The sequence below is a fragment of the Anabrus simplex genome, chromosome 7 (assembly GCF_040414725.1).
Source record: "Anabrus simplex isolate iqAnaSimp1 chromosome 7, ASM4041472v1, whole genome shotgun sequence".
Taxonomy (NCBI): Eukaryota; Metazoa; Arthropoda; class Insecta; order Orthoptera; family Tettigoniidae; genus Anabrus; species Anabrus simplex.
The window spans coordinates 176,738,819-176,764,097 of NC_090271.1; the positions used below are offsets into that span (position 1 = coordinate 176,738,819).

Consider the following 25,279-nt stretch of genomic DNA (forward strand, 5'->3'; position numbering starts at 1 on the left):
TTTTTGAGAGATGGTGGGTTTGAGTCCCAGTCGGCAGCCCTGAAGATTTTTTTCTATGGTTTCCCATTTTCACACCAGGCAAATGCTGGGACTGTACCATAATTAAGGCAACAGCTGCTACTATTTCAATCCTTTGTTGCCGAAAACATTTAATGAGTTAGTGCGGTAATTAAACCATTAGCAAAAAAAAAAAAAAAACAGCTTTTACGGATATGGAAATATCAGTAAGGCATATTTATACTGTAGCAGTCATTAAATTGCATCAGTATATAAATTACTGGAAAACGAAACATGTACTACCTGTACAAATGCTCTGTGACGCGATAGAAGCTTGGTGGTGCTAACTCAATATGTTTAAAGTTATTTCTAGTCATTTGCTTGTTCTGGTCATTCACTAGTACACACGCTATATGTTATTTGCAGAAGTTATTGAACTTTCTTATTGTGTAGGGAAATCTTGTAGTAAATAGCCTATTACCATTATGATGTTAAATGAGAGCTTTTCTCCTTTACAGTTTGGTTTGGTGTCATCTTCGTGAGACAAGGAATTTATCAAGGAGGTATCTTTCGGTTCAAAGTTATCCTTCCTGAAGCTTTCCCTGATGGTGGATGTCCTGTAAGTGAAACTGTTTAGTATTAGATAGGAACAAACAACTGTCAAATCAAATCAGAAAGAGAGAGAGAGAGAAATAAGAAACGAGCACATATAATAGGATGAACACAATGGCAGGTCAGTGTGGGGAGGAGGGAGCAATGGAAATAGGAGCTGAGCACAAATATGGAAACACAAAAAGACGAGGACGATCTCCACATCTTCAAATAGGCTCGCTCATCATCAATCCCAGTCATTCTACATCCATTTCTTCTCAGCCCCCGAGCTCGTTTCTGCTTCCCAGCTTCATCTGGAGGGCAGGCATCAACACTCAGTGAGGGGCTTGTGGTTCTCCACTTTTCTTAGACAGTGGAACTTCGATATCTCGAATCACCTCGGGAGCTTCATTTTATTTCAAGTTATCAAAATTGTGAGATATAGAGAATACCTGTTTTTGAGCATGTACAGCACATAATTGAATCATATATATACTGAATACATTATTGTTAACAGTATTTAAAAATATAGAAACAGACACTTTTATGGGATCACTTTAATTAATTCGAGATATTGAGGTTCTGCTGTACTTATCCAGCTTTCTTTGTATCCTACCCTTAACATAAATTATGAATTTCATTATGGTCCGTTATTTTTTAGAAGACAGGATACAGTACATACAGCAGTGAAACAAGAAACATACCTCGGTTAACACGTTTGGAAAAAATCCGTTAGTCTCTTCTGTTTGTTACTGTTAACCTTTCCTCCCTTCACGTCGTAACTTCTTGTCAATACCTCGCAGCCAAGATTCGTAAATGGAGCGACTTTGGGGGTTGCTTTCGTACATGACCGGTAATTAATTCACACCCGAGAAACAGCAAGGCTTCGCCGATTTTCCGATCTTTAGAAGTTTTGGTTTTTCGGTTCCATCATATTAGCTCCCAGCATCACGGTAAACCTTTCTCTCCTTGTTAACTGTTTCTCACAAACCACAGATGCCGTATTGCACAGTTAATGTTTCACAAAATTTGAGTTAGAGTATTTTTTGCTTGAAGGGAGGAAATGTTTTCTTTGAAAAATCAAGAAATTGGTGTAACCAGATTTCAAGTAATAGAGAAATAAATACACGTGAAGAATAGGACAAATGGCCAGGAAATTTAAGTTGCTTCGAGATACTGAAAATTCGAGATATTGAGGTTCTACTGTACTTATCCAGCTTTCTTTGTATCCTACACTTATCATAAGTTATGAATTTCATTATAGTCCATATTGACAATTGATCACTTATCCCACTTGAAGAATGAAGATCTGTCAAGATGGCCCCTCACTGTGTGTTGATGTCCACCCTCCTATGAAGCTGGGAAGAAGCAGTAAGCTTGTCAGGTGTTGAGAACTAATAGATGTTGAAGAACTGGAATTAATGAGGAGAAAGCATATCGATTTGAAGACGGCTTTGTATGAAGGTGTGGGGATTGTCATTGTCCTGTTGTGTTTTCACGTTTGTCCTAGTCTCCTATATCTGTGGCTTGGTTCTAAAAGGGCCAATATCATTTTTTATAGAAATTGAGATATTAACTGATACAAACGCGTTTTATCCTGGCTTGCAACATGTTAAAAGGGCCAATGTCTCTGTTAAGTACTAAACGAGCAGTTAACGTTTAATTAAATAAGCCCTTGCCAATAATGTTAGATTACCAATAAAGATTAGAGACCTGGCAATTTTTAAAGAATACGATATAAAAGAATAGCGCTTAATAAGGTGACTTCCACAAAGAAAGTATAAAGTTATTTATAGTTAGTTGTTAAAAAAATAATTGGAAAATTATAAGCAAAACTTCAAATGCTCATAGCCCAAAAACAGGTTTTTTTGACATTGGCCCTTTTAGAACCAAGCCACAGATAAATGTGCTCCCTCTTCCCCCACTGACCTGCCATTGTTTTCATCCTATTATATGTGCTCCTTTCTTATTCCCCTACCTCTCTCTGACTTCATTAGTATTAAAATATGTTATGGAAAGAGAACTAGCAAATGCACAAACATACGTGAAAGACAAACTAGGAATAAAGATAGGAACACACACACACACACTCACAAATACAATAACTGACCAAACAGGACAAAGGGGACTAATATAACACAAAAGGACAAACTCTTCTTGTTAATTTATTGTCCATTTCTTCTTTTCCTTAATTCTGTCATTCAGTGTTTGCCTTGTTTTTGCTGATGTTCTTCCACATATTCCACTAAGTGTGGCCAGTATTCGGGAGATAGTGGGTGTGAATCCCACTGTCGGCAGCCCTGGAGATGGTTTTCCGTGGTTTCCCATTTTCACACCAGGCAAATGGTGAAGCTGTACCTAAATATGTGATGACTTTATAATTATCACTATTTCTTGTATTGAATAGGTGGATCCCCATACCTAACAATTTTGAATGTAAATCTCGATTCAATACGGAACCTAAAAATGAAATTTTTGACACCAGATAACACTCCTCCATCTGTGTCGGAGTGGTGTAAAGCAACTTGAAAAAAAAAAAAAAAGAATCTTCCATTCCACTTCATCCTTCCCAATATTTAAAATTTTTATTAGTTCTACAGGGCATTCAGAAACCAGCGCCACACATGCTCCACTAGGCCAGGCTCCTGCTGGGCTGGGCCTGGCGTCTAGCAGTTGACTGACATGACGAATGGTCTCCAGGCTAAGCTGTACCTCACTATTTGTTAGTTGCAGTTGAGTGTGGTTATATGAACATATCAGACATATGATAGCAGTGATGCAATACATTAGCTCCTTGGATACCGAAAAGTACTGTAATTTGGTAGTTTAAGACATTTAGAGCAATGGGCTCTATTCTGATAGGAAGAAGCAGTATCCTAACTGAGCTCTCCTCAGGGAGCAGTTTCGAGATATCCAAGCGAGGATGGAACAGAGTCCGAAAAAATTGGTCCAGCAGCTTTCCCAAGAATGTGGAATGTCCTTAAGTTCTGCCTTTAAAGGCCTTAAAATGATCAAGTTTTTACCCATACAAAATATGGTGGTTCATAAATTAAATAGTACTACTGACCTGGATGTATGCTTTTAAGTTTTGCAACTAGACTTTATCTTCCATACACAACAGAATTATGAATCCCGCACTTCTTTTTATGAGTGATGAAGCTTGGTTTCATCTGACTGGTTATGTGAACAGTCAGAATTGTCCTTATTGGGACATTGAAAATCATCGCACAGTTCATGAAGTTCCGTAGCATGATTAGTGTAAAATGGATAATCGGTCTTATTTTATTTTATTTTTTTTGCATTTTTTTGACATGGTGGATTCGAAGCGTTGTGTGATTAACATCTTATGACCAATCATTTAAATGCTTACGGAAGAAGGAAAAGAATATGGTTACTTCCAACAGGACAGTGCAACAGTTCTCACATCGGCATATTCACTGCAAGCTGTTTGTAAGATTTTTCAGGAATGGCAAGGAAGGAAAGGAAAATAAATTTGATCTACCTGAACTTGCATCGTTTGCTGAAAGAACGAAATCAGTGTTGCTGTTTGCAGATATATATCACTGTCACCAGATTCATCAGAAACTTCCTCTAATAACTGTTCCATCTGTTTCTGAGCCACGCCGGTCCAAATGAAGCTGAACACAAGCCATGTGCAGAACAATAACAAACAACTTTACAAGGGAAGCTCCTTTCACGAGTTCGCTTGCCTTCGAACAGATTTATATTCTTCTGCTGAACAGTGACGTGTTGCTATCTAGTGATAGTATGTACAACTTCATAATTACTGGCATCCACACGGGAGTGCTAGAGTTGTAATATTACATTCATCTGCAACACAAAGCGCGAGAAATCGAACAGCGTAATATTACACTCGTCACAGTTTTAGAAAGTTACCTTGAAATGTAATAGTACTGCGCCTGCGCTCTAAGTGTTAAAGTCTTCCACGTAACAAAATGCAAATTATGTCTTTTTTGTAGCTGTTCCTTTAATACAATAATGTGAAACTGTTTTTCAGTTCTCCATATCTGAAGCCTCCTAGTTTCCCTACCTATAGTTGTTGTTGTTGTTGTTGCCAAGAAGCTATGGCAGGTTGATGGCTATACAGTGTGTGCTTGCTGCTTCTCTTGTCTATCTCTACATCAGCTCCTCATTTTATCTAGGAGCAGCAAACTCAACTGCAGCAAAATAGTGTGTGGAAGGCTGATTTGCTGAGTACTGCTGATTTTACTACTCTTGTTTTCCTAGTAAGCTTTTGCAGGAGGTTGTGTCTGGCATTAACCTTAGTTCTTGTGTTAAGATAATGTTGCCTGAGTGTAAGGATTCTATCTAAAGCAACCCTGAGATATTTTAGATTGAAGCAAGGTTCTAGCTGCTGACCACACCAAAATGTTAGTTTCCTCCTCTGTTCCTGGTTTTGTAGGTGGAGTGAGCAGACTTGGGCCTTCGAAGATCGGGTTTCAGGAAGTTGTCATAGTAGCTTGACACTTAGTCCAGTAGGTTGGAAATGGCTAGACATTGCATTTAATGATTTCATTATTAGGGGTGAAAGGAGAAGAGGCCACAGTGCTGGCTAGAAATGGATGGTAATTGAGGGTCAGAATTCATCCAATGATACTGTACCATTTATCTTGTTCTCTTGTTCCCCTGGTTGACTGGCATCACCTGTGGTACATTCGATGTTGGTCTGCAGAAAAAGATAACTAAAATTACTTAAAGATATAAGTAAGACAGGAATTGCAATGCATATGAGTGAATGAGAATCCAGAGCTAAAATGGGGTTTGAAAAGTTTAATCCACTAAAACATAAAAATTGGATAAAGATTCCCCTGTAAAACAACCCAAATACAAATTACAGATATTTATATCAAGTCACCAAGTGACAGCGGGTCATTTGCTTGTCTAAAGCAGTTTGGTCAGATTCATTATGAACCAGCGAGTCAGTTACTTAAATGCTACACTGAAAACTAGGTAAGTGTGAATGGGTTAAAATATGTGTCTAAAATAAACATCCATGTGCATGAGATTAGAATATAGTAAGTTCGCATTAAATGAAAATAACGTTAAGATAATTCTCCAAATCATTAGGAACACAAATATAAACTATAGGCTAGTTTAGGACCTTCCTGTTACCCTCCAAAATTCACTGACTTTACTATGGGAACGGTCCCATAAGCACAGATGAGGAATAAAGCCTCTCTTCCCATAGAAGCTTGTGGGCTTTGTCCCAGTTAGCAATCAAGAACAATGACAAGCAAAACAGATAGAAAACATCATCAATAACACATTCACACAATATCAAACTGGAACTGACAATAAGCACATAGTAAACCCTCCTCCATAGGCCTGCGAAAAGGCAAGGTTGCCTGCGAACTGCTTATTCAGAACAAGACATTCAGCTGTCTGGAACTACACTATTACATGGCCAAACTTCACAGGTCTGGCATATTTCTCCCCTTATGGAGGATCCCTATCTGCTTGACACACACAAGGCAGCGCTCAGGTAAACATACAAAAAACTCTCGCTATTCGCTTAAGGAGATTACTTCTCATACATGCTCTTTCTCTCGGCCACAAAATCACTCATAATACATCATCATTTGTCTAGTCCTATGATCCCCAACTTTTACTTTCAACAGACAGTCCTCGAGGTTTGTTCACTCATCGGATATCAGGAATATCATCCGTACATCTTATTTCATTATTCCATAGATCTGGGTTCATGCCTCAAGCTCAGGCCTGTTTTTTTTTTTGTTTTTTTTTTGCTAGGGGCTTTACGTCGCACCGACACAGATAGGTCTTTTGGCGACGATGGGATAGGAAAGGCCTAGGAGTTGGAAGGAAGCGGCCGTGGCCTTGATTAAGGTACAGCCCCAGCATTTGCCTGGTGTGAAAATGGGAAACCACGGAAAACCATTTTCAGGGCTGCCGATAGCAGGCCTATGTTAGCTTGCTGGAATTACTTTGAAAACCCATATAAGTGCAGCGTTGGGTGTAATCATCATTGCTCCCTCCTCCCTCTGTGTAGCTGAAATTTACAGGCCTCATCTTGACATTCTATGCAAACCTATTTCTTAAGTTGCCACTTATCTCATAGGAAGAGCTCCCCGTTCGACGTCCTAGAAGGCTTAGCGTCTGAAAATGTACCCTACGTGACTCCCAGACTAGCTTATCACTGGATAACATAACATTCAACAACCCTAATTGAATACATCTATTGATCCTAACATATTTACAGTACTGCCCGCCCATTAGTTATGTCAAACATTTATATACAAGAAAACAAAAAAAAGAAGTTGCCTATTCCTCTCTCATGCTTTGAAAAACATCTATTCAGACTTATCTGTTACATTGCGACTTCATGGCTCCTCCATCTGGACTGGTCACATGGATTTTGCACATCCCTGCGCTAACATTGTCTGGGGCCGTAGGTCCTCAGTTCAACTCCATGGTATGGTCCATGATATTGCCGTCTGCTTGATCGCCTTGTTTGTAGGACGGTCTCATTTGTAAAGCTGATCGTCTGTGAACGGGTAGTTGTGGGAAGGTCTTGTGCCTAATCAACTCTTGTTGTCTGATTCAAGTACCGCCGGTAACTGCAATTTACACACACAATTAATATGATTGTTTGCTCACTCCTGTCACTCCTAGTTTAACATCTCGCGGGTTAGGACTCAAAAATCTGTGAAGAGTATTTCCTTAATGCAGGCTTATAGTTCGTCCTGTGTAGCTCCTAATCATGGGTAAGTTATCCTCACATGTAGAAGTTATTTATTGCGAATTGCAGCTCAAATCTGCACACTAATTTCTCAATCAAAGTTTATTAAAGTATTTTTGCTATCTCTGTGTAAGAGCTATTGCTCACAAACTGCTCAAGATGAGCCTGACCAACACTGTCTATTAGCCTATATCACTGGCTTTGTTTAACTGCTGCAGTGTTGCGACGCACCCTGTCGCACTTTCAGTCTTCTAATGCACTCCGCGTCCTCTTGCATCCCTGTCTTATATGTTATCGAAAGTGATGCCATACTAGTGGGGGGGGGGGGGGGACAACCAAGACACAAACGCTTTTTCTTTGTGGTGAGCTCCAGCTTGGTTTCCACGGTCCTCCAGCACGCTGAATAATAATAATGGCGATCATACTTGGCAAAAGAATCCAACTCAAGGCACTCAGTAAATTACACTTCAATTTCCTATCATTTTATTCTTGCGGAAATCTGCTTACATTAGTAATTAGCACCGTGTTTTCATATCTTTCCAAGCCTGCCTCATCTCGTGTTGTTTCTTATACTCGTGGTTGCCGTGAATCCCAAGACAGCATTCGAGTCACTCTGTCCTTTATTCTGATTCCCTTGCTCTTTCATATATGTTGCCATGCCCAAACTGGCTTGCGCTACCCTCCTAGGAATTCCAAGCTTCCTTTCATGTCTTTCTTGCCTTCAAGGCACGGTACATTGATTCTACTACTTGTTATGTGTTAAATAATAGCTCTATCACCCTGAAACAATATGGTTCAGTACTTGCTAGATGAATGCTGAAAGGTAGGTGTTATTTTTCATTAAAATTATATTTTGATACAGTAACTGAAGAAAAATAGCTCATTTACAGTAGTTGTTGCTTCGGTCATCAGTCCATAGACTGGTTTGAAGCAGCTCTCCATTCCACCTTATCCTGTGCTAACCTTTTCAGTTCTATGTAACTACTACATCCTACATTGCTCTATTGTACTTGTTATATTCATACCTTGGTCTTCCCCTACCGTTCTTACAACCTACATTTCCCTCAAAAACCATATAAACAAGACCTGGATGTCTTGTGTCCTATCATTCTATCTCTTCTTTTGGTCAAATTTACAGTCCTAAAAGAGTGAATAAGTAACAGCCTCTGAAATGAGTGTGTGTGTGTGGTTCTTTTGTCTTCACTGTAGAAAGTATTCATGATTTTTTAATAATAATAATAATAATAATAATAATAATAATAATTAATAATAATAATAATAATAATAATAATAATAATTCGAGAGGGTCAAATATAAACTGGATTTTATTTTTTATTTAAATTCATTTATTGAAAAACACAAGGCGATTACAATTTATTTTTCCACATAGTTTCCTGCTTTGGAAATGCATTTGTCCCTGCGCATGGGTAGCTTTTTTGATGCCCTCATCATAAAAAGAACACAGTTGTGTCACCAGCCAGTTGCGCACGAAGTCTTCCACACTCTCGTCATCTTCAAACCGTTGCCCTCCTAGAGTTTCTTTAAGCGGTCCAAACAAATGGAAATCACAGGGCGAGAAGTCCGGACTGTAAGGAGGTTGATCAAGTGTAGTCCAGTGCATTTCCTGTAGCTTGGAGACAGAGCTGCAGAATGGAGCCGCGCATTGTCGAATTGGTTGGTCACGTCTTTTGCGACAATATGAAACCCTCGTCTTGTTCAACACCTCGCAGTAGTCAGCAGCATTGATTGTGCATCGGTCATGCAAAAAAATCAGTCAGCAAAATGCCTCACTGATTTAAAAAAACTGTTGTAAGAATTTTGCCAGCTGACAGTCAAGTCTTGGCTTTCACTGGTGCTACTTCCCCTTTCCTCCGCCACTCCTTACACACACACATGTCCTTGACAATGTTTGATCACTGAACTGTGCAATCAATCTCTGGCAAATTTCCGCCGCTGTAACTCCTTCACGAGCAAGCAATTTTATAATTATGAGTTTGTGCAGTGGAAGGGTGCACCTGTTGCTTTGACATCATGAGCGTTACTGATGAAGCGGCGGGAAATATCTAACAGCACGCTCTCCCCACTCCTAACAGTCCCGCCTAACCATAGCAGAAGCGCAGGGCCAGCCCTACCAACTGTTGATGTTCAGGAACAAAAATCCTGTTTATATTTGATCGACCTTCGTAATAATAATCATCATCAGTTAGTAGTCACTGACTAGGTTTTAAAACTTGTTATTCTTTAAATTTCCCCCAATAGTCAAATATCAGAATGATTAAGGATGGTAATAACATTAATAAATTGTTTGGAATTATGTATGTTTCCTTTCTGTCTTTCTCAGAGAATTGTGTTCCAGTCACAGATATTTCACCCTATGATTGACAAAGATTCAGGAGAACTGGACTTGAGGAATGGCTTTCAAGAATGGCGTAAAAATGTTAATCATATTTGGCAGGTTTTGCACTATGTGCGACGGGCCTTCTATAAATTTGAAACAAAGACTCCTGTAAATGAGGAAGCATTGGAAATGTAAGTATCAATAATTGTTTGGTAGTAATCGTGCATAATCAAAATGGTGTAAGAATATTGTGAGTGAGTTTTTCTGCTTGTCATGTTTGATAAGCTTTCATTGTTACAGAATAAGGAAGCCAAAATTGTTTGTTTTGCTTTTGAATTTTGACAGCTATCTGTAATTTGGTTTTTATAGTTATTTATTTTAGTGTTTAATGCCCAGAGGAACGGACCAAAAAACTATCTGTACAAAAACAACATTTTCTAGCATAATTAACACACATTTTTAACAAAAAATACATGCAAAAAATGTGGTTGTGTAAATTATTAGAGGAATTCAGATGTACAAACTTTTTTTACATTTAAAAGATTTATATACTTTACACAAAATTAGTTCAACTCATTTGCAGTTATTGTCATTTAGCATAAGTTTTGAGCATAAGTTTTGTTCTGAATAGTCAGATAGAGTATATCAGGCAAGTTGGTCACATGGGTTTGAAGTTCAGACGCTGGGAAATATTCTTCCCGTTATGAGCTGATAATACGGCCTGAAGTGAAATAATTATTAATGAACTAAAGTACCTAGTTCATAAGTAAAAATGACACTGGTAAAAAATAAAAAATAAATGATTACCTTTTATAGGCTAGCACCTTTGTCGTCTCTACTGGCACTGCAGGAAGAATTGCTGTTGCTATCACTGCTCACATCTCTCTATAAGAAGTCATCTTCACTCCCTTCTAACATATTTGAGATTCCTGTTTTCTTGAAGCTTCGAAAAATTCCTGTCCCAAGCACACAATATCCACTTACAATGGAGTTCTGTAGGTGGTTTCCAAATCTTGCATATTGGAGTAACTTCATGCACACTCTCCGCCACACAGCATTGATAGAGTTTTTGCTCATTGTCCTTGATTCGTTAAACGTCCAAGTGTTAAAGTAATGTCAGTCCACCAGGAATCATTGCCAAATTGGTTTTAATGGTTTCCAGTCATTTCGTAGTGTCTTCTGTCAAGTGGCCATGGAAATTGTTCAACACGAGGAGGGCTGGGTATTGGAGAGACCCCACTCGATTTCCCCAAATCGTTTCTATCCAATCTTGTACAAGTTAAGTGTTCATTGTATCCCATTTGCTAACATATCTTAATTTCATGGATCCATTTCCAGGCTAGTCCAGTAGGTAGGTCAAACAAGACCAATCAGGGCTGTTAAAGTTTAAATATACTAGGATTTTGGTGCATTAATTCAGTAATATTGGATGAATTCCGAAGATACATAAATTAACATCTGTGTTCCAATCCATTAATTTAATGTTATTTAGATAGGTAATTTTCTTCTCGGATGTATGTGGATAACCGTTAATTCCAGAATTTAGCATTTGGTCCTTTAAATATCATCAATCCTGATATCATGAGAGTATCGAGTATCGCAGTAATCAGTAAAATTTATCAGTGGCTGAAGGATTGCAAAAAATCAAAAAAAGAAATTACTAAATCCAAATAATAATGTTGTGTGATTGTAAAAATATCAGTTTCTTGTTGCAGACTTACTTTGTGATTGGAATCTCTTTCTTCCCCAATACTTATCATTCCTCTTTTAAAAAAATGAAAAAATGTGAAATCATTCCAATTAAAATTTAAACGATCAAATCTATCTCCATTACTTGAGTTAAGACACTAATAGGAATTATTATATTATAGCAATATATTAAGAAAGCTACAACAGTAACAAATTGATTACATTATTCAAATATCTTAATAAATAATGAACCAACAACAACCTACTTTACATCCCAGTAAATCTACAACAAGATTCCTAATTTGAAACATCCAATTACTAGTCTGAGGAAAACAAAACCTAAATAACCAATAATTGATTAGACAACTTTAAATATCAATATTTCCTAATAATTCAACTCGTTCAGGTGACTCCAAGTAAAAAAAATGTCACTATCATCATCAGTAATCTCCTTACATCACCAGCCAGATGGTGTCAAATTGAAATGTCTGCACACGGTAGCTGAGGCCATACGATTACTGACCTGGTAGAACACTTATTTTGATACAGTCTTATGTTTAAGTTACAGGCATGACTTTAGAACATTCTTTCATTTGAAAACCCATAATATCTCCTCAAGTTATTGAAATCAGAAATGACCTTCAAATGACAAATTTTAAGACATTTCAGATTTCACCCAAAGCTAATCAAATTGATTGAACTTACTCTAATACAATTTCTAAAATTAAATTCAGAGGAGAACTTTCTGAACCATTTTTGGTAACAACTGGTTTAAGACAGGGTGACAGATTGTCACCTCTTCTCTTTAACCGTGCACTAGAGGACATTATGAGGGAATGGTACAAGAACAACGCGAAGAATATAAAAATTGGAACCCAGAAGGATAACATACATTTGAACTGTCTAAGATTTGCTGATGATGATCTAGCTCTTCTGGGCAGTGATATTCAGGAAACAAAACAACAAATAAAATCTTTACACCGGGCGAGTTGGCCGTGCGCGTTGAGGCGCGCGGCTGTGAGCTTGCATCCGGGAGATAGTAGGTTCGAATTCCACTATCGGCAGCCCTGAAGATGGTTTTCCGTGGTTTCCCATTTTCACACCAGGCAAATGCTGGGGCTGTACCTTAATTAAGGCCACGGCCGCTTCCTTCCAATTACTAGGCCTTTCCTATCCCATCGTCGCCATAAGACCTATCTGTGTCGGTGCGACGTAAAGCCCCTAGCAAAAAAAAAAAAATCTTTACAGGAAGTAGCTCAAAATATTGGTTTGAAAATTTCATTTTAAAAAACAGAAATTATGCTAACTCACCTTCCGCTTCAAACAAAATTAAGCTGGGAGACCAAGAAATCAAAATTGTAGAAAAATTTAAATATTTAGGTGAAATAATCACATAACATAAACGAGAAACCAGGATGGCAAAACTGGTTACAGCACAGCATGTTACCAAGAATACATATAGTACAAAGTATCTCCCAATAGCAACCAAATTGAACCACTACAGAACAGTCACCCAGCTACAAATTACATATGCATATGAAACATTATTCAAAACAACAAACACAGTTGCAGTAGGTAGAGTTCTCAAGTTAGGACGGAGAATGGTGAAAACCTGTTTAAATAAAAATTATCAAGTAAACGGAGTCTGGAGACTAGCTTCCAATGAAACATTTTATAAAGAAATAGTACCTGTGACTAGCACAATGAACAAGAAATGAATATCATTCTTAGGGCATCTAATACGGTCACCAGAAAATAGAGTCAGTAGAAAAATTATGTAAGAGGAAGAATAATAATAGATTTATCACAGGACTTAAGAAGACAAGAGAGAGTTACAAATTACAATAGAAGATTTAAAATACAAGACAAGTACACTCAAGATATTGAAAGATAAACACACTAGACTACAGATGAAAATCAACAAGCAGAGAATAGGAAGAGTGATTCCAGAAGCAGAAAGAAAATTATGTTCAGAAAGGATGAAACAGTATTGGGCCAAAATAAAAGAAGAAAAACCTCCATAACCTGACTTAAAGTAATCCTATGTTGGCTAAAAAATTAAAATAAATTAATAATAGGCTGGGAAGTATGGTAGATCAACTAAGATCAACTAATACCTATTGAAATGACAATACTAGTTTGACCTAAAGTAAATAAGTTTAATTTAATAATGGTTAAGTAGATACAGCTTGAGTCAATTAAAATAATTAAAGTTTCTTGCATTAAATTATCTTTTTGGAATTAAGTAAATATGCTTCTGATCAATCTTGATTTTACTGAATAAATCCTAAAATATGAATGGCATTGAGCAATATCCAATGAATAGGAAAATGATATGTTGAAATAAAACTAGTAAGTCAATTACATTATTCAATTTTGGAAAACATTTACAGAACAGCAAACATCTCAAAATAATCTCAACACATTAAGTCCTATGAAATTAATATAGAGGGTCTCCCATATAAACTAAGACCGAACATATGGTGTCTGTACTCTGTGCTACGGCAGTTGCCTCAGCCAAACTCGTGTCACGTGCGGCTTTCAGCGTGCATACAATGAAATTTTACCTTATAAAAGATGCTGGAAATGTTGTCCTTCCTCGGTTATACAGGCATCGTATTGCCCCCATTATTCCCGAGCTAAGCCCAGCCAGCCAGCGAGCGAGAAATCCCGAGGTGGACCGTTCGATCGTTGGCTATCACTTTCTAGAGGCATTTAAGGGAAGTTAAGGGTTGATGACCAAGCAGGATAAAAAGAAATGTTAAAACAACACTCTGACATTTATTCACATAAGCAAATAATAAATGAAAATATTCTTGATGATGTTCTTTTTTTTTTTTTTTACATTGAACTTCCATAATATTTTATTTCTTCCTCGGTTTTGAGTGACACGTGTTCTTAATCTCTAGCCTTACTGTGCTGTAATGAAAACCAAAGAAAAATTAGGCCTCTTGCCTTTCCAAATCAAAATATTTGATTGAGAGAATTTAAAAAAAAAATAACATAGAGGTTCATAAAATAATTAAACAATTGTCTTGCTAACGAGGGTTTTACAATAAATGTGTTCAAAGCTTTACCAACACGTGGTTTTAAGATGAACTCAACTAAATTTATCATTTACAGTATTTAATATTAGTCAATGACACCAACATGAACTTCAGTAGAAAATGAAAATTGATTTCAAAATTCTCAAAATTAATTATTATTATTATTATTATTATTATTATTATTATTATTATTATTAATCTCTCATTTAATTAACCTATGCTTCACTGTCACACGATCATGTTCTCATTAATTTTCCACTGCATCATTTACCTAACGATCGTCATTAGCATTCCAGAATAATTATTTTCCAATTAATTATTTTGACTTATTTTCACCATAACTCAAAGTAATTATGCGGCTAACGAACTTCTACTTCTGATCTTTGTATTGCATTTCCATTCAAATTAATCTTAAAATCTTTCAAAGTTCAACTATAAATGTGTCAGAAATTTGTTATCCACGTGTGAGCTAGTTAAATACATTTTATTTACAAATCGAGTGCCTTCGTAAGATAACGAGGTGATCTTTCCTTTTAAATCTCGCTAATGAAAAAAATAAATCCTTTTCTAGTCTTCCTCGACTTAAGTTGACCAAATTTCCCCTTAAGGGCATGAAAATTACTTCTTAAGGCAACACACAACGATGAATGTAATCTGCGTCGCAGCAAGTGCACGACCAGATCAAATTAAATTGGACCAACATGATACAAGAGAAATATACGTATTTACATATACACACATTCACACTAGGAAACACGTATTTTATGAACATTATTTACATCGAATCCTGTTTTGGCAAGTTTATTCATGATTTTTACCAGTGGTCAGGTCACGTAATATCTAGCAGAAATAATCTGTGTACTGAAATTATTCTTCATTAATGGTGACTAGTGATCGAAGTCATGGGTATCACTTGGTAGAAACATATTTCACATATCGATGTGAGTTCATCTAACTCTTGAAATTATAATGGAAGATTCTAGTAAAATCCATAAGCACTACCATCGCTTGGGCTACAGGTTGAAACTATCGCGAGAGTGAGCCTTAATCGTATTATTTTTATTCCCCACCTGTGAAATACACTCGCAACACGTACTCCAATAATTATAATCTGTCTTGCGCTCCCAATACACAAGAATAAGTCAAATATCATCATTAAATCATCAGTCGCTCAATTATACAACAAATATCCCTCAGGATTGGTCATATTCCAGACCCTTCATGAACAGAGCACATTCTATCTCGCATATAAGGAGTCTACTGTAAATTTATGGCTCACGAGCGTTTAATTCTGTTTTACCCGATCTTTAGTCAATATTATTATTATTTAAGTGATTATTACACCCACTGATCCTCGTGGAATATCATAAAATTAGATGACTTCATCATAAATACAGCAAGTGATCTTGAAAGACACTAGGTTCGACCCTATTCACTCAAAATGTACACGTGAATTTCAGTCCAATAACTTTCAACATTACAAGGAAAGTAGATTTATCGCGTGGTCAGTGATTTTTAAATATTAAGCTCCTAAGCATGGGAAATCATTCAAAGAGAACCTACATGTCTACTTTAACAGATTCAAAATTTCATTCACACGTACCTAGTCTACCACGACACCTTAAGAAGTGGAAAATTGAAATGTTTCTAACTACAACAAACTAATAGATCTACGACTTAAAGAAGAAAGACCTCTAGTTGTACAAAAGGTGAGACAGATAAATTAAATTAAAAGGTACTCAAGTTTTAGATGGAGTTCGGTCCCCGTCGACAGTCAATTATTCCAGCATTTTCCTACGGTCAGTCTCCTTCCAATTACCAGATACGCCTCACATTTTACAGCTCCATGGAGACTTTGTAGCAGGTTTCCCTCGATGAAGTTGTGTTATAGATGGTTGTGGAATTGTCCATCTTGAGGTGTTCAGCTTCTAAGAAGACTTCTGTAGAATTCCGGTCACAAGCTGTAACTGAGATGACAAGATTAAATATTTGCACAAGCACATGTCAAACGTTAATAACTCGTCTACACAGTCACACTTAACTTAGTTTTTAATGCGTGTTTTACTCCATAGGAATTTGCTAATTATCTCGCCAAATTCTGGCAGAACGGGCGTCGACTGAACTGGAAATCATTTCTCCACGTGGTCGGATAACGTAGCGTCGCACATCCAAGTCTAGAGTTCAGAATAGCAGCACAGCGAAGAATATTCAGAGAGAGAGCAATACAGCAAAGGATATTCAGAGAGAGAGCAATTTACTCGTAACAAGGCCTTTTTATCTTATCGGCCTGGGAGGTGTGATCTTCAACGAGAGCGATAATTGGCTGATGGATCTCATTTAATTGGCTCAGACTATTCCAGATTCAGAATGTGAGTTGCGCGTGTGCGGCGGTAGTCACGTGATTTGCCTCGACCTTGGCACGGTCCGGGCCATGTATCACCCCTCTGAATGATGAAAAAAAACTCGTTCTTAGCTCGCCACTACTTCCCCAATGACACATTGCAGTTCCAAGCAGACAATAAAACTTTTAATTTCCACTTGTTGAAAATATGCACAATTTCGCCAATTTTAACGGGGACAGTATCTGGAAACCACATTCTGGCTGACACGAGTGAGCTCTTCCACTGATGTGTCTGATTTCATTCTTAATGTTTTCTTTCAATTCCTCAAATGTGTGAGGATTTGTTCGATACACTTTTTCTTTCAGTTCACCCCACAGGTAAAAAGCACACATTGTTAGATCTGGAGAATGAGGGGGAAATAGACCAGCACTGATCACTCTGTCTGGAAACATTTCCAAGATTGTAAGACAGGAATCTTCTGCTCTTTTGAGCAGGGGTTGAATCTTGTGGAAACCTTCACACAATTTATCTTCTTCCGTTAACCGATGGAAGAACGGTGTCAAAATGTCATCTTGTTACCTCTCTGCGTTTACTCTCGTCTTGAAAAAAAAAAAATAGGCCCAGTTATTCATTTTGCACTAACAGCACATCAAACACGAATCTGCCTATCATAATGGGGTACTTTGTAAACACCATTAGGATTTTCTCTACACCAGTAGCGAGAGTTACGAATGTTCATACAACTATTAAGATGAAACCAGGCCTCATCCAGGGTCAATTAGAATTGGCGCGTCACAGCCAAGTAATTCAATAACTGACACTTTTGTTTTAATATCAACTGTTTATAACGTATTAATGTGATTGTACATAGTGAATAAAGAAGAAATTCAGTTGGATCCTAGCTTTGCTGATACATACTCTATATTGTTTACGTCTGTGCGAAGTGTTGTGTGGTATAATTTTACCCATTGTTGCCTACAATTTCTCGGAAAGCATATTTATTTCATATTTTTCTTGAACAGTGTTGAACATAAACAAGTACCGTGGACCTAATGCGTGTTTTATGATATCTACATTATCTTGCGGAACACACAAATATAAAAATTCCAGTTTTTTAGCAATATTCCTTTTCTCAAAAAATCAACTTTTTAATGCGAATTTCAAGTAAACAATTTCTAAGTATGCTTAGAATCTATCTCTTATTAAAATCCATTGCCCTCGGTCGGGGTCAAACTCTCAAACCTAGGATCCAGCCGACAGTCCACTGAAGATGATTCTAGGAGATGTATTATTTGATTCTAGTCTCATGTATAACATAATCTAGACCTTGTTATTTAGTACCGTATGCAAAATATTCTTCCCCCTGTAGCATTATTATTTAGATTGCTGGTTTGCTGACAATTTTTTAGATGAAACATTTTAAGTATATTGTATTACTAATTTACTAGCAAGCATGGAATTTTTTTTTTTTTTTCTGATTTCATAAAGCTGTATCGAGTATAGTTTTTATTTTATTAAGAAATGTTGCCTTAAAAATAACAAAACAAACACATTTTATAAGTCTTGTAAAATTTGATCAAAATTTCAAAATTCCTGATCACTTGGAAAAAAATGCTTTGGTACTGTATTTTAACCTCCAGCAACGTAGTTTTCATAATTTGAGTGTTTTTCTGCTGAGTGGTTTTCTCCACAACTCCTCCATAGCATCACAGTCATTCGACATTTTCAGAGTGTAATTGTCGAAGTCACTTGGTAGGCCATGGTCCTTGGGAGCTGTTGCGCTATGGGGTTTGGTTTGGGTTTTTAATTGTCGAGAATAAATTGGTAGAACTTGGAAAGTATCAGATTCATTAACTATGTGTGATCACAGTTGGGACAGTTCGTGCAGTTGGTGTTTCAAATTGCATCCTGTATTTGATGCAAGACAATGCTTGCTGTTCGCTTATAAATTGTAAATTATCAAATCACTCTGTTTCATCCCATTATTCAAAATGATAAACTCTTGTTGGAATGGTGCTGCAAACGACAAGAATATTCTACGATATTTTTTTCCTGCGTAGTTTATTGCGTGCTTCATAAATGTAAGGAATTTCCTCAAGGGAAAGACAAATTTTCTTGAGAGATACTGTAAAGCTCCCCGATTGTGATGCTTAATTAAATACAATAAAGGACTGTCGCTAGCACAAGATCGTACCTATTCGAAGCAAGATGTACATGTGATCTGGATTTCAATCATTTTGCTGGTGGACTTGTTCTTGGAGCTGGATTCTTTACAACCGGATGCCCTTTCTGATGTAAACCACATCAGAGGAGGTAATGAGATGAAATTAATGACGTGATACATGATAATAGGAAGGAGTGGGGGAGGGGGGGGTAAAGCCCAGTGCCGTCATAGCCTACTGCTGTGAATAGCACCAAAGCATTTGCTCAAGGCTTAGCGTCTCATCCGACGTATGAATCGCCATCAACAGCTTCATATGCCCCCACTCGATATATACATGGCAGAGGGGTTCAGAATTGAATCCATTTTTTTGGCACAATTTCTAGTGATTAAACATTGTTTACCACCACCTCTCCTACCCTGCCGGCCAACATTCTGATGGTAAAAATATTTTCAACTAACGGGACTCGAACTGACTAATCACGGCATCGGACCCTAATAAAGACTTGATGCTTTAATGATTACAGCCATCAGACAGGGCACGAACTTCAGACCTATTACACCATTTATGTAGGAATATTTTTTATGCGCCACAATTACAGTATTCATGTCATTAACAGTATTTTATATAATAATATAAGGAAACTGTTTTTTAGTTTGGTTTGAGAAAGCAATTCAAGGCCTGCGGTTCCTGATGTTAATGAGAAGACTGCCAGCAGCATAATATCTTGAAGTAACCAGAATCTTTGCTTCTGGTGAAATAGCATTACTTTGTGCAGTTGGTGTTTCAAATTGCATCCTATATTTGATGCAAGACAATGCTTGCTGTTCGCTTATAAATTCTAAATTATCAAATCACTCTGTTTCATCCCATTTTTCAAAATGATAATCTCTCGTCAGAATGGGTCTTCTTAACCTCACTTGCACATCAGAATCATTTTCTATTGAACCACCGGGCGAGTTGGCCGTGCGCGTAGAGGCGCGCGGCTGTGAGCTTGCATCCGGGAGATAGTAGGTTCGAATCCCACTATCGGCAGCCCTGAAAATGGTTTTCCGTGGTTTCCCATTTTCACACCAGGCAAATGCTGGGGCTGTACCTTAATTAAGGCCACGGACGCTTCCTTCCAACTCCTAGGCCTTTCCTATCCCATCGTCGCCATAAGACTTAACTGTGTCGGTGCGACGTAAAGCACCTAGCAAAAAAAAAAAAATCTATTGAACCAAAAACTTAAATAAATTCTTCCATTTTCAAATGCTAATGCTACATTCTAATTTTAGTAGCTTAGTATTTAAAAGTAAATAGTGTAGTACTTGTAGTCAAAACTAATCCTTTTACTAGGAAAATCACAGTTACATTAATATAATGTCAAAAAGGTTCAGTATAAACAAGACAGCAGTTTAAACCTACAATATAGAAGGTTTAATTTTGAACTAAGTTGAAACTTGATACAATGTTTAAACCAATGTGGGGAAAATGTATGCTAGTTTAAACTCAGACGTAAACTAGATTGAAATAAACTATATAAACTCATATGGAGAAAATTGCCCTAAGTAGATGTCAAAAAAAAGATAAAAAACAACCCTGACGGGATTTTAATCTCTTCAGACATGCTATCTTCTATACGAACAGTGTGTTTCTGTTTCCAGTGCAGATTTGTGATGATGCAGGTGTCTCTGTCATCAAGACCAGATCTTCCTTAGTACTTGCATCAGTCTACAGTGTTGTACTTCGAGTGCTTTTTCATAATCAATATAACAAGCATACAGTACACATCCTTGTTCCAAGTCTGTCAATGCTGTACCATCTTCTATTGAAGATTGGCAATCATTGTGGTTATTCTAATCTTTTGGCCTGCCACATGGAAAAGCAATGTCATGCTGATCTCAAACCAGTCCCTTCTTGAACTTTATATATGTTAAGCATTGCAGATCCCTCTGATATTAATATCAATTTACTAGGTCATGGTTCTGCTTTCCTGAACTTGCATAAAATAGTTTCTGTAAACCCATGCCAAACCATTAACTGTGAGCATGCATTCAGGAAATAGTGTTATATGCAGTCCAGCATACCTCACATTCCAAATCCATTCCTGAACCCAAATTATATTTCTGAGTGTATCCCCTGAAGTCTAACAAATATTCTGCTGTGGATGGTCTTCAGAACATGGCTCATCGAGCTGATCATGCGGTGTTTGTCACATTGCTTTGCCTTGGTCTTTTTCAGTAGTGTCAAGGTGGGACCCTAGCCAATCGTTGCAGTCACACTGTTGTCCACTAACTTGAGGATTTGGACGTAAACCCGATGTGGCATTGGAGCCTTGCTGTTCTTCAGATGTCGAACAACTTGCTGCTCCACCACCTGCAAGATGTCGGGACCAGTGTCTGCTTCAACCATGCTGTGTGGCTTTGGTTTGGCATCCTCAAATAGCTGCATATTGTGCAACTTCCATAGCTTCAGCTTATCAGTAGTGTCCATTACCAGTCGGTTGTTCTTGAAAACCAGCACATTGGTGCCATGCTTCCTGTTCATTCCCATCATTTCTCAATTGAGCCACACCCACTACATGACCGTGGAGTCATAGTTTATGGTTTGTATTTGACTACGAAATCTGAACGGCCGTTCGTGTTTTATTTTCCCGATACCCTCATTGTGTGCACATAAATCAGTGATTCAAACGACACCTTAGTGAAATATTCATGAGGTACAATATTTGAGGCCCAGATCGTGCCGACTGGGCAAGGCGCAGACATAACCCTGAGCTGAAACCCCCCCTTGTAATCAGGTAACAAGGGCAAGACTACATCTATTAGAAATAAAAAAAATGAAATGGTTTAAACCAGGGGATTTATTAAAAAAATATGGGAGAAAAAATTTAATCCAAGAGAGGAAAATCACACAAAATAAATAAGGAAATTAATTGTAACAATCATGGACATACCTTGTTCTTTTTCACATAGTTGAAACATGATATAGATGTTGATTCCCATAGGGAATCTGAAATATTTGTCCTGAATGAGCAAATTTATAATACCAATATAAATGGTCCGTTATTGGACATTATAAATTTTCCAGCTAGCTCATTCTTGGTTGCCAGCGTTTCGCCCTCGTGTGCTAGGGTGGGCTCATCAGTTGGTACCTAGCACACCTACCAATACGCTGGCTAGTGCATACCGTGGAGGCCACTGCGTAGGCTAACTGGAGCCACCGGCAGTGCCAATGCACTAAGAGACTTTGTCTCATCACTAAAAATTGATGCCTGCTTGGCCATCAGATGATATAGATGTTGATTCCCATAGGGAATCTGAAATATTTGTCCTGAATGAGCAAATTTATAATACCAATATAAATGGTCCGTTATTGGACATTATAAATTTTCCAGCTAGCTCATTCTTGGTTGCCAGCGTTTCGCCCTCGTGTGCTAGGGTGGGCTCATCAGTTGGTACCTAGCACACCTACCAATACGCTGGCTAGTGCATACCGTGGAGGCCACTGCGTAGGCTAACTGGAGCCACCGGCAGTGCCAATGCACTAAGAGACTTTGTCTCATCACTAAAAATTGATGCCTGCTTGGCCATCAGATGATATAGATGTTGATTCCCATAGGGAATCTGAAATATTTGTCCTGAATGAGCAAATTTATAATACCAATATAAATGGTCCGTTATTGGACATTATAAATTTTCCAGCTAGCTCATTCTTGGTTGCCAGCGTTTCGCCCTCGTGTGCTAGGGTGGGCTCATCAGTTGGTACCTAGCACACCTACCAATACGCTGGCTAGTGCATACCGTGGAGGCCACTGCGTAGGCTAACTGGAGCCACCGGCAGTGCCAATGCACTAAGAGACTTTGTCTCATCACTAAAAATTGATGCCTGCTTGGCCATCAGATGATATAGATGTTGATTCCCATAGGGAATCTGAAATATTTGTCCTGAATGAGCAAATTTATAATACCAATATAAATGGTCCGTTATTGGACATTATAAATTTTCCAGCTAGCTCATTCTTGGTTGCCAAGCAGGCATCAATTTTTAGTGATGAGACAAAGTCTCTTAGTGCATTGGCACTGCCGGTGGCTCCAGTTAGCCTACGCAGTGGCCTCCACGGTATGCACTAGCCAGCGTATTGGTAGGTGTGCTAGGTACCAACTGATGAGCCCACCCTAGCACACGAGGGCGAAACGCTGGCAACCAAGAATGAGCTAGCTGGAAAATTTATAATGTCCAATAACGGACCATTTATATTGGTATTATAAATTTGCTCATTCAGGACAAATATTTCAGATTCCCTATGGGAATCAACATCTATATCATCTGATGGCCAAGCAGGCATCAATTTTTAGTGATGAGACAAAGTCTCTTAGTGCATTGGCACTGCCGGTGGCTCCAGTTAGCCTACGCAGTGGCCTCCACGGTATGCACTAGCCAGCGTATTGGTAGGTGTGCTAGGTACCAACTGATGAGCCCACCCTAGCACACGAGGGCGAAACGCTGGCAACCAAGAATGAGCTAGCTGGAAAATTTATAATGTCCAATAACGGACCATTTATATTGGTATTATAAATTTGCTCATTCAGGACAAATATTTCAGATTCCCTATGGGAATCAACATCTATATCATCTGATGGCCAAGCAGGCATCAATTTTTAGTGATGAGACAAAGTCTCTTAGTGCATTGGCACTGCCGGTGGCTCCAGTTAGCCTACGCAGTGGCCTCCACGGTATGCACTAGCCAGCGTATTGGTAGGTGTGCTAGGTACCAACTGATGAGCCCACCCTAGCACACGAGGGCGAAACGCTGGCAACCAAGAATGAGCTAGCTGGAAAATTTATAATGTCCAATAACGGACCATTTATATTGGTATTATAAATTTGCTCATTCAGGACAAATATTTCAGATTCCCTATGGGAATCAACATCTATATCATCTGATGGCCAAGCAGGCATCAATTTTTAGTGATGAGACAAAGTCTCTTAGTGCATTGGCACTGCCGGTGGCTCCAGTTAGCCTACGCAGTGGCCTCCACGGTATGCACTAGCCAGCGTATTGGTAGGTGTGCTAGGTACCAACTGATGAGCCCACCCTAGCACACGAGGGCGAAACGCTGGCAACCAAGAATGAGCTAGCTGGAAAATTTATAATGTCCAATAACGGACCATTTATATTGGTATTATAAATTTGCTCATTCAGGACAAATATTTCAGATTCCCTATGGGAATCAACATCTATATCATCTGATGGCCAAGCAGGCATCAATTTTTAGTGATGAGACAAAGTCTCTTAGTGCATTGGCACTGCCGGTGGCTCCAGTTAGCCTACGCAGTGGCCTCCACGGTATGCACTAGCCAGCGTATTGGTAGGTGTGCTAGGTACCAACTGATGAGCCCACCCTAGCACACGAGGGCGAAACGCTGGCAACCAAGAATGAGCTAGCTGGAAAATTTATAATGTCCAATAACGGACCATTTATATTGGTATTATAAATTTGCTCATTCAGGACAAATATTTCAGATTCCCTATGGGAATCAACATCTATATCATCTGATGGCCAAGCAGGCATCAATTTTTAGTGATGAGACAAAGTCTCTTAGTGCATTGGCACTGCCGGTGGCTCCAGTTAGCCTACGCAGTGGCCTCCACGGTATGCACTAGCCAGCGTATTGGTAGGTGTGCTAGGTACCAACTGATGAGCCCACCCTAGCACACGAGGGCGAAACGCTGGCAACCAAGAATGAGCTAGCTGGAAAATTTATAATGTCCAATAACGGACCATTTATATTGGTATTATAAATTTGCTCATTCAGGACAAATATTTCAGATTCCCTATGGGAATCAACATCTATATCATCTGATGGCCAAGCAGGCATCAATTTTTAGTGATGAGACAAAGTCTCTTAGTGCATTGGCACTGCCGGTGGCTCCAGTTAGCCTACGCAGTGGCCTCCACGGTATGCACTAGCCAGCGTATTGGTAGGTGTGCTAGGTACCAACTGATGAGCCCACCCTAGCACACGAGGGCGAAACGCTGGCAACCAAGAATGAGCTAGCTGGAAAATTTATAATGTCCAATAACGGACCATTTATATTGGTATTATAAATTTGCTCATTCAGGACAAATATTTCAGATTCCCTATGGGAATCAACATCTATATCATCTGATGGCCAAGCAGGCATCAATTTTTAGTGATGAGACAAAGTCTCTTAGTGCATTGGCACTGCCGGTGGCTCCAGTTAGCCTACGCAGTGGCCTCCACGGTATGCACTAGCCAGCGTATTGGTAGGTGTGCTAGGTACCAACTGATGAGCCCACCCTAGCACACGAGGGCGAAACGCTGGCAACCAAGAATGAGCTAGCTGGAAAATTTATAATGTCCAATAACGGACCATTTATATTGGT

General features: G+C 38.5%; 1 protein-coding gene across 3 annotated transcripts in view; it reads left to right on the plus strand.

The window, feature by feature from the left end:
• Positions 1–25,279, plus strand: part of LOC136877439 (AKT-interacting protein) — a 130,081-nt gene that overhangs the window by 40,447 nt on the left and 64,355 nt on the right. For all 3 annotated transcript variants that reach the window (XM_067151478.2, XM_067151479.2, XM_067151481.2), the window contains exons 4-5: positions 516–616; positions 9,648–9,835. In XM_067151478.2, coding sequence (XP_067007579.2) covers positions 516–616; positions 9,648–9,835 — 289 coding nt within the window. The remainder of the gene's footprint in view (positions 1–515; positions 617–9,647; positions 9,836–25,279) is intronic.